A 10,448-nucleotide genomic window follows, 5' to 3' on the forward strand; every position below is an offset into this window, starting at 1 on the left:
CCTCTCCATCTCAGGGTCCCTCTGACTGGACATCTTTAAGCCATCTTTTGGTCCAGTGGTGTCACGGCCCCTCTCTCTCTCTCTCTCTCTCTCTCTGGCATAAAGCGTCCCACTCCGCCCCCCCCCCCCCCCCCCCCTCTTCTACACCGAAGAGATGCTTGTGAATTATTAATGTTGGTATTGTGCTTGTGTTTGCACGAGTGAATGGGGAGCATTTGGCAGGGAGTCCATACTCTCTGGTCAGCCTACTTTGGGGCATGGGCGACAGCAACTAAAACAGCTGGGCAGCAGGGATGGAACAGGTGGGGGAGGAGTCAGAGGTGGGTGACCCTGACCTGCTGATGTACAGCCGAGGGTGCTCACCTGAGGGACTCCTGTAACGAAAACAATTTAATATTACAATAAAGCCAAGCAGTGTGCTTATTTATACCTTTTGGTCCATTAAACTTGAATTTAAAAAATTACCCAAAAGGATTTTACACTAAACTGCTAAAGTTTTTTTCAATTAAAGACAGGAAGGAAGTACTCAAAGTGCATGTAAAGAAAAAGTACAAACGCCATTATTAACAAAAAAAAATACACAGAACAAAATTAAAGTCACTGACTGTGAAAAGTTAGCAAAAGTTACCCCAATATTTAGGAGAAAAATCACAACTTTTGGTTTGTAAACTCACTAAGCCTTATGCAAATGTAAATTTAGCAAAGATGTTATCAGCCAGCTGGTGAACAAAGTGTATTATTATTATTATTATTATTATTATTATTATGAGGAAGATATTACCCTCAGAGCAAAAATAACAGATATACATTCTCCAGGTGGCCAAACCGGACGTACAGTGTCATAGGTTAGAATGGTGTTACCTGGTAGGGAGCGGCGTCCACGTGTTTCTGACAGGATGCCCAAACTGGGAACTGACTTACAGTGTACAAAGTCTACCTGCACAGGTACGTGACTGAATTGCATTAGGCTACAGTATGTGTTATATTACTGTGTCATTTTTTTCCACATTTAAATCGTAACACACATTGGTTACATTTAAATCCTCAGTGCCTACTTTTGTAAAGACTTAACATGTATAACTACAGTAACAACCCAAAGTATTTAAAAACAGAAATGTACAGCATTGAAATACAAATATCTACTTTAACCGGTTATACAACGAACATTTATCGTCAATTTTTTAAAAAGGGAACAAAAAATCTTAAACTAGTTAAACATAGACTTTAAATAAAATTGGAATAAGCCTGAATGACGTCACCCATCCGTTGCTGCAGGGGCGCTTTGGATGCCAGTCGGTGGCGGCCACCATGCTGGAAATGCTGTTTCAACCTACAGGATGAGAGGTTGGGCTGAGGCGGGTTTTAGGCCTCTCGACAAACCATTACAGCGCTCCCGCTCGTTCTTCATGCCAGCCTTACTATGCATAACTTGTATACTTCATGAAATCTAATAATGGCTGACAAGTTCTTGCTCATTTGTGATATGTTTGGCATTTAAATATTACAGGATTTATAATCTAGACCCACTCTTTAAATACATTTTAAATGTATTGCCGGGGCAGCAGTAGATCAGTCTATAGGGACTTGGGTTGGGAACCGGAGGGTCGCCGGCTCATGTCCCGGTGCGGACCAAATATGGAAGTTGGTCTGGTAGCTGGAGAGGTGCCAGATCACCTCCTGAGCACTACCGAGGTGCCCTTGAGCAAGGCACCAAACCCCCACCCCACCATCAGCTCAGGAGCGCACGCTGTGGGCAGCTCCGTCACTCTGACATCTCTCCATTAGTGCATGTCCATAGGATCCTGTTTGTGTGCATATATATATATATACACTTCAGCCTGTGTGTGTGTTGCTTGACTACTACAAAAACTGAAATTTCCCCTTGTGGGGATCAGTAAAGGTTCATCTTAATCTTAAATGGTCATGTGATAACTATGTAACGTGTGCTAGAAGTGTGTAAAACTTTGCAAACTGTGGGAACAGATTTGTAAATGACCTTTAATATTTTCCTTACCTTAGCTTTAAGCTGAAAACATTTAGTTTCTGTCAGTCTCAAAAATTCGACAGCTTTCTAAATAAAAAAGTTAGAAAAAATATCCAGTGCTCACAGTTGAAATCGTGTGACTCAATCGCATGAGGCTGAGATGTCGTGGACGAGGGAAAGTTTTACATAAAATTGAACACTTTGAAATAAAGAAAAACAAAAAGGGTTCATCTGATATACAGTATGACAGACTTTATTTTTTTTTCTCCCATTACTCTCAGGATCAATTTAGCTTCTTTATCTTAATCAAAAGATAAAATACACATTTCATGTCCACAACCAACTCAAATCTGGTCCTTTATGTGTTTTGTTAATTTTCATATACAAAATAAGAATGGCTGCTATTTTTTATCATTGCTGAATATCTATTGTACAGGTGATTTCTTTCCATTTTAACTGAGACAACTCCTGTTGTGTCTCTTCTTTGTCCCATCAGAAGCTTCTTTTTTACTTCTTTACGATCTGGATGACGTCCTCGTGCTCCATGATGTGCGTTAGGCCGACCCTCTGGGGACTGTACTTGGTACTGGTTCCCTGGAAGACCAAGAGAAAACACATCTCAGACCCTTCCACTTTATGTCATGATTGTTTTAATGTTAGGATGTTGATTTCAGAATAAGAAGCTGAAATCTGAGCAGCGACAAGACTCTGAATCAGTGATGTCATCGAGCTTCTCATTTATCACAGTAGTATGTAAAGTATTAGCTTGGTTCACTGTTGTTATTGATTTGATTATATGGACATTTGATTAAAGTGACGTAAAATATTCACCCGTGTCTAGATATCGGCCAATATATCGGTATCAGATTTGTCTTAAAGAGGTCATATTCTGCCCTTTTTGGGGTTCGTATATTTAATCTATGTTCCTACTTTTGTACGTTCACAATAGCTAAAGTCTGAAAAAAGTGTCTGTTTTCATGTCCTGCTCCTCCTTGCTCCCTCTACGCTCTGAGTCCGTCAGCTGCACTCTGCTGAGCCCACACTGTTAGACCCCACGTGGGCCAAGTCTGCTCTGATTGGTCTGCCGATCCGCTCTGTCGTTATTGGTCAGTTGCTCAGCACGCTTCTCGGAAATTTCAACATGAGCTGCAGGGCTTGCCACAACGAGCCAACGGGCTTAGATCAGTGATCTCACACTGACAATGACGCCGCACTGACAAATTTTTATCGAGGGGGGCTAGAACCGAGCGTTACATGCAGCTAATGCTACAGCTAACAGGAGGAGGTAGGAGAAGCCGCGTTTCCACGGACTTTGAATTTTTGCACACATGTGCCTAAACATGCACAGGACACTTGGAAAACACACTAATGGGCATATAAAACCAGAAAAAGCTTAATATGGGACCTTTAAAAATCGATCGGGTCCTAGTATTTCAAACTTCTTTTTGTTGGTTAGAAGCATTTCTAGGAAATATAACAGGTGAAGTGCTGGTGTTTAGTATTGTTAAATAAAAATAAATACACCTCAAGATGAAGGCAACCAGTAAAATTCAGCAGCGGCTGTTTGTCTAAAAAAAAGGCCGTTCATGACATAAATAAAAGAACCCCAACATCAGAGAGTTGGATCATAGGCTTCTGAGGGTCACTGCCCCTGAAATCTTGAGCTTACTCACCCAAACCAGGGCGTATTTGAACTGGCTGGCTAAGGTTCTGTGGATTCGATGGCACTGCGGATGGAAAACAAAATGATTAGCAAACTTAAATACTGTGAGGATACAGCAGGTCTGACTACTGTGGTTGCACTTTTCTCGATATCAATGAGTGTGATTTCATAACTTACCACATGTTCAACACTCGCTCCCCTCCTCATGATGATGGCATCGTTAAAGTCCGGGCGCTCTGATGAAAAAGTGAAAGGAATTAAGTATTTAGGTTTATAATATACTGTATGTCTTCATGTGAAAGTCTAAAGAATGAATGATAACAACAAAAAAAAAAGTGTGCATGCACCTCCTCTTTTTTTAGTATAAATGCAAATCAGAGATAGGTACTCCCACAACGTCTCCAGGAGGTAATCCAGGTTCAACTTCATCCCACAACTGAAACGAACAAGTGGAGAGAATGAGGACGAAGCAGTTATCTTCCAAAAATGTACAAACGAGTGAGAAGACACACACACACACGCACACACACACTCGAATCTAACCTGATGACGACACTGTTAGGTCTGTGAGCCAGGCGGTCCACTTCCTCGATGGAGATTTGATCCACCTTATTGTACACCTGTAAAAGAGTGGATAAACGTCAAACATCCAAAATAGAAATAGAGACTTGCCAAAAAGTTTTATCTCTAAATGAAATAATTATCATGCTTTTTATTTACATATGACTGTATGTTTTGAATGTGTTGAATAACTCAAAGGTCACATATTATCCGCTTGTTCAACAAGTTCAAATACGTCTCAGAGCTCCTCAAAACATGTCTGTGAAATTCTCTGGAAGGGCGTGGGTGGCTTGGGCTTTGTATCCCACCTGGGGGAGGGGTTACTACCCTTTGTGGGGGGGGGAAAGGGGAAAATCTAAAAACAGCCTGAGCGCACATTGTCTGAAAAGGGGAGCAGGCGGATGAACTTTTCTCATAATTGGGGGGGGGGGGGGGGGGGGGGGCTTGTAGACACACTAGGGACACATATTAGTGGTTTAAAAAACTTTTAAGTGGATTTTGCATAATATGTGACCTTTAAGAAATGTCTCTGCAGACTAGAAGAAGAGGTAAGACGATTTAGCTAAAACGCAGATAATGACTGCTGCCATACATATAGACAAGGCATGTAGACTCTGTTCCCCACGATGACATCGATGAACTCGTCTGGCGTGCTGTCCTCCCTGAAGAGAACTTCTGCATTAAAGATTTCTGAGAAGAGCAAGTTAAAGAAGTCGACAAAACAACTACTGTGCACTTTTAACAAGTCAAACAAAATGAAAAAGGGGAACAGCCACAAATGTGACCTTGAGGGAGAATCATTATAATCATTCTACTCATTTAACATATTGTCATGTTCACCCCATTAAAAGCACGGCATTGTTAGGGTTATTTATGCTGGTGAAGTGTCCAATGCTTCCATACTGTAATATTTCCCACATTATTATTTCATTGACGTTCAGTTACATGCTTTGGTTCAAGACGTCTAAAAAACGTCATCAAGGCTGAAGGATACTGTATTCGTGAAGAATGAGCTGGACCAGTTTCTCGGAACAATGGGTGAGAGGAACTGTGGAGTTGTAAGAGAGGCCGCCACCTTTCTTTGGCTACATGAGGGGGGGGGGGGAGAAAAAAAAAAGGTTAATCTTTTTGGGTAGTAGTTCTTCATGTTGTTGTTCTTCATGCTCAACCTGACAACAGAAAAACAAACCTTGAAATAAATATTTGGTTTCGCCATGTTCAGCCGGATGCCAACCGACTCCAACTCTTTCTCTAGAAGCTCTCTGAAAATAAAAATAAAGATGTTCAGAGACAAAAACACGTTCATGAAAATATTTCTATGACCCACAAGCTCACACACACACACACACACACACACCTCTGAACATCTCCTTTGGTGGCATCCAACATCATGATGACAACGTCTGCTGTCCTGGCAACAGCAATGACCTGCCGACCTCTACCCTTACCTAGAAAAAGGTTAAAGAAAGTGTGTATGAATAGGGAGTTTGAGATTTAAAGAATCCATCCCCTCAATATCTGAAGATGCATTTTGAAGAGTGTAGGGAATCCTAATGTTGCCATCATCTGCCAGGGACGACAGATGGAAATGAGCGAGTTAGCTAAATCTGGTACAAAGCATCTTTTTCTCTTCACAGACTAATGATTATTTATGTACACTGTCCCTGACTCCAATAAACCAAGACACTAAACTAAACTACTCCCAGGTTAACTCACGATACGACTCACAACATGTGGCCCGCAATAAAAACAAGGCTTTTGGCACATCAGCGTCACATTATCATAAGTATCAGGACCCTGAAAAGAAACTGGAGCTTTTCCAAAGAAAGAACCAAACTGACTTGGAGGAACATAAGAGGAAAAAGCTTTGAGGCTTCTCCTATCATTTTCGCGCTGCTCTTCTGATACAACTATTCTGTAAAACAAACTCCCAGAAAAACTGCAGGTCTGCTGAAACTCTCTCGAGGTTGAAGACTCACCTGTTTACAGCTTCCTTTCATTAAACAGCTTTAATAAGATTTGAAATTTTAACTCTGCACTGTAACTTTTAAAAAAATAACTAAAAATTGTACTTTATTTATTTCAATTAATTTCATTTGAATTATTTTTATTTTTACACATATTCTGATTTAATAATTCCAGCGATTTTTTTTTTTTTAATGTTTCTTTTGATGTCTTGTGTGAAGCACTTTGAATTTTCCTTGTTGTTGAAATGTGCTGTATAAATAAACCTGCCTTGCCTGTGTATAGGTTTTGTGTTTCCTCCTGTTTCCAGGCTTTATAAAAAAAAATAATTAGATATAATACCGTTCCCTATCTCACAATATACAAAGACATAAAGGCTAAGCTTACCTTGGGCAGCGCCCTCAATGATTCCCGGCAGATCTAACAACTGGATGTTGGCCCCTTTGTACTGAACAGCGACAGGTGACAGGGGTTAGTTGCAGAACGCCTCACAATTTTTAAAAAAAAGCCGCAAGCAGTTCATGTAGTCACTGCTGTGAGTGCACGTGTACCTCTATGACACCAGGTATGCAGGTGAGGGTGGTGAACTCGTAGGAAGCAGCTTCACTGGCCGTCGACGTCATCAAACTAAGGAAGGTGGACTACAGGGTGCGACGAGAGTCAAAAATTAGACATCAGTAAACACAAGTGTGACGTACAACGCAGACATCTGGTGCTTGAATAAAGACAAACAGCAGCAGTGCAGTTCAATCAGTGACCAATCGTGTCTACATCTTGTATTGTACTTGAGTTTTCTGTTTCTATGTCGTCGTAATGGAAATATTATGAAGTCAGAAAATAAACAATATTGGAACATTAGTAATATCTAAGATTCAATACTGCAGTAGGGAAACATGACCATAAGAATAAAACCTTGTTGTTTACATACCTTACCCACAGAGGGGAAACCGATAAGAGCAACTCGAGCATCTCCTGATTTCATGACATCGAAACCTTCTCCTTTGGCCCCAGCTGACTTTGAGGGCTCCAGGAGCTGAGCTCTGTATTTGGCTAGTTTGGCTTTCAGCAAACCCAGATGGTACTCAGTGGCTGGAGGAATGAATGTAACACAAGTATGACTGTTATTATGTACTTATTTTTGTAAGATTTGATTTCTGTAAAGTGTATGCCTCTTAAAAAGTATAGGGGAAAAGTCACAAGAAAAATTGCCATGTAACTGTGACAGCGGCAAAAGCAGCATGTTTGCGTTCACTTCAACTCTTATTCAAACAGAAATAAACAAATGAAGACTGTTTCTGTGATTGTAACCATGACTGGAATCTATCTTATTATGTAAATTAGCATATTTCCTTCTCAAGTTACGCAGAGTTTCTTGAGTAATATAATAACACTGACGGGTGTCCACACAGCTGCCTGTAAGTTTTAAGGTGAAGCTAACAGCTAGCCCTGCAGCTGTCCCTCTCCTACCTTTGTTTTTCTGTGTCCGAGCGATTTCTCTCTCTATTTCCGCGATTTTCTCCAGGATCCCCATTGTGGCAGAAGAAGCGAGCGACAGCTACACTGTCAACAGGAGTAAATAAAATCAGACACGTGTCCCACTACAGTTGTTAGCACCCGGCTAGACAGCTAACCCAATACATCCATGCAGCTAGCAAGCAGCTGAGCAGCCTGCTGCTTCTTCTTCGTCTTCTTCGGGGTTTCCCGGTAGCTTTTGTATCCAAGCTGTTGCATTACTGCCACCTTGCGTATGTAGTAAAAACCCATTTTTCCTTGTGATAATAAATCTTTTTTGCACTCTTCTCCTTTAGATAATGCATTTTATAGACCTCTCCATTGTTCTTGCCATCATTTCATGTCTTAAGCGTTTTTTTGTGTGTGTTTTTTATTTTTTATTTTATTTATTTAACCTTTATTTATCCAGGAAAGTCCCATTGAGATTAAAAACCTCTTTTTCAAGGGAGTCCTGGCCAAGAGGCAGCAAAAGTTACACTCACAACATACAGACAGCAATTAAAATTATAAAAAAAACAATTAGCAATTAAAATTATAAAAAAAAAATTAGCAATTAAAATTATAAAAAACAATTAGCAATTAAAATTATAAAAAAAAAGCAATTAAAATTATTAAAAAAAAAAAAATTAGCAATTAAAATTATAAAAAAAACAATTAGCAATTAAAATTATAAAAAACAGTTACAAGTAAAGGAGGTCGTCTCAAGTGCTCTCAGCCTGGATTTAAAAGCATTCAAAGAAATCAGTTCAGTTATTTTCCAGTCTTTTTGCAGCATGTTCCATGTAGAAGGAGCAGAGTAGACGAAAGCCTTTTTTTCCCAGCTCTGTGCGGGCAAATGGAACAGACAGCAACGACTGATCATTTGAACGCAAACCGTAAGAATCAACAGTTCTCTGTGTGATTAGGTTACAGATGTAGGAGGGCAGTGAGCCCAAGCATGGCCTTGTAAATAAAAGTGCACCAGTGTCCCAGCCTCCTGGTGGACAAAGAAGGCCATCCCACTTGAGAATACAGTTCACAATGATGGCTCCACAGTTAGCAATAAACGTCAGAGAAGCATGATAAACAGCATCAATCTTACTTTGACATTTAGCTGAGGCATTCATATACATCAGGTCTCCATAATCTAAAATGGATAAAAAAGTTGCAGTGACAAGCCGCTTTTTCACCTCAAAAGAGAAACTAAATTTGTTTCTACAAGGACATGGTTTATTGTAGCTTATTATTGCACTTAACACAAAAGCTGAACTCATTTTATGATGTGTACAGCTTGATGCTGTGTCTAGGACTCTGTCTTCTTTTTATGATTTATTCTAGGGGTCAACTTTATGTCTAGGGGGTCAACTTTATGAGATCGATAACCAGGAATTTGAACAGGTAAGCATTTACACTAAAGATGAAAATCTTTAGTGTAATTTTCATCAAATTTGGAATATTTGGAATATTACAAACTCCGACACCAGACTTTGTTTTAAATGCTCAACTGGAGAAGATCTACTCCAGGAGTCAGAACTGGAGCACGGCATAATAAAGGAACACAGTCAAGGTCTACCACCAGTCCCCGTGACAAAAACGGTGCTGATGTTCCTGTGGTACACGGCCAACCAAAACAGCTTTAGGGAGTTCATCTCCTGGCCAAATAGTTGTAGGCTGCTGCTTTCCACTCAGTGGTGTCATTGGTGCAATTAATGGGTGCCACATCAGGGTGCAGAGGCCACCCATAAGAGGAGAATACCTGAACAGAAAATCATTCTACTCCAATCTCCTTCAGACGAGAGGGATTCCTTGCTGGACCACCAGGCAGGGTTCATGATGCCAGGATGTTAAGGTCCTCCAACTTCCACACAACATGGCAGGAGAAGATGGCGAATGAGACAGCGCATACATAGGACAGGCCTTCCCATGTTGTCATCACTCTGAAACGTGACAATGGGGCTCTAACTGAAGTAGACCAGCAGCAGAACGCCAACATCAGCCCGTGGGAGGGGGATTGTTGAAAATGCCTTCGGCAGGATGAAGTGCAAGTGAAGGCGTCATCACGATCTGCAGAACACCCGGATTGATGCTTTAGTGATGATAGTAATGGCAGCCTGTTTTGTACACAATATGTGCATTGGTACCTCAGAGATGTGTCAGGAACACACACATGGCTGCCCAAGGCCATGAAAATGAGACCATTATCTTCTGTTCAGTGCTTACGGTAGTTTTCAGAAAATGCAATGAAATGTTGTACCCTGCTCTTTCAGAAATGTAAACAATGCTCGCCTCTACCACTGTAATGCAAGACATAAGTATAGCTGGGTAATTTTAATTGTTATTGTGACTTATTTCTGTGTACCAGTAAAGAATTATTTTCCTCAGTTAACTGTTTCACTATCTATTCTTTCATTCAATTTTGCTTATTTGACGAATTAAATGCAAGTATGTACTGATAAGTTTTCAGATTCAATCATTGAATAATTGTTTTTGTACCAAAGGCTTCGTAGTTAAATGAATATCTTAAATCTACAACAGCTCATGTGTTACTTTCTAATCTAACAAATCTATAACTCTTAGAATCTAATGCATTTTTTTTTTTTTTTTTCATATAACTAAGAATATAGATGTGTAAAAAAAAAAAAAAAGCTATGTAAAAATATGAGGGGGTCCCCGCCGGTCTTGCAAGAGTTCCTTGGTTGAAAAAAGATTGAGCACCTCTGACCTAAATAAAAGTTATTGAATTTAGAGCCCAAAGTCTAAGAGGAAAAAAATAATCTTAGTGAA

At 40.1% G+C, this 10,448-nt stretch overlaps 1 protein-coding gene across 1 annotated transcript; it reads right to left on the minus strand.

Annotated features, from left to right (window-relative positions):
* Positions 1-2,221: 2,221 nt before the first annotated feature.
* On the minus strand, positions 2,222-7,864 carry drg2 (developmentally regulated GTP binding protein 2). The gene is made up of 13 exons (XM_061026603.1): positions 7,641-7,864; positions 7,102-7,262; positions 6,725-6,814; positions 6,561-6,621; positions 5,566-5,656; positions 5,398-5,470; positions 5,203-5,293; positions 4,801-4,898; positions 4,191-4,267; positions 3,995-4,083; positions 3,825-3,883; positions 3,658-3,711; positions 2,222-2,578 (listed from the first exon to the last, which is right to left on the minus strand). Exons 1-13 carry the CDS (start codon positions 7,702-7,704, stop codon positions 2,492-2,494), a joined length of 1,095 nt encoding a protein of 364 aa, XP_060882586.1. The 5' UTR covers positions 7,705-7,864; the 3' UTR covers positions 2,222-2,491.
* Between the last annotated feature and the right edge of the window lie 2,584 nt (positions 7,865-10,448).

The sequence above is a fragment of the Labrus mixtus genome, chromosome 20, assembly GCF_963584025.1.
Source record: "Labrus mixtus chromosome 20, fLabMix1.1, whole genome shotgun sequence".
Lineage (NCBI taxonomy): Eukaryota > Metazoa > Chordata > Actinopteri > Labriformes > Labridae > Labrus > Labrus mixtus.

Bases quoted from the DNA above. Each gene is read 5' to 3' on its own strand.
- drg2 (XM_061026603.1), bottom strand. From the start codon at position 7,704: ATGGGGATCCTGGAGAAAATCGCGGAAATAGAGAGAGAAATCGCTCGG. The intron at 6,815-7,101 runs GTATGTAAACAA...CGCACCCTGTAG, and splicing joins GTTTCCCCTCTGTGGGTAAG to TCCACCTTCCTTAGTTTGAT. The intron at 5,471-5,565 runs GTGTGTGTGTGT...TTTTATTTTCAG, and splicing joins ACCAAAGGAGATGTTCAGAG to AGAGCTTCTAGAGAAAGAGT.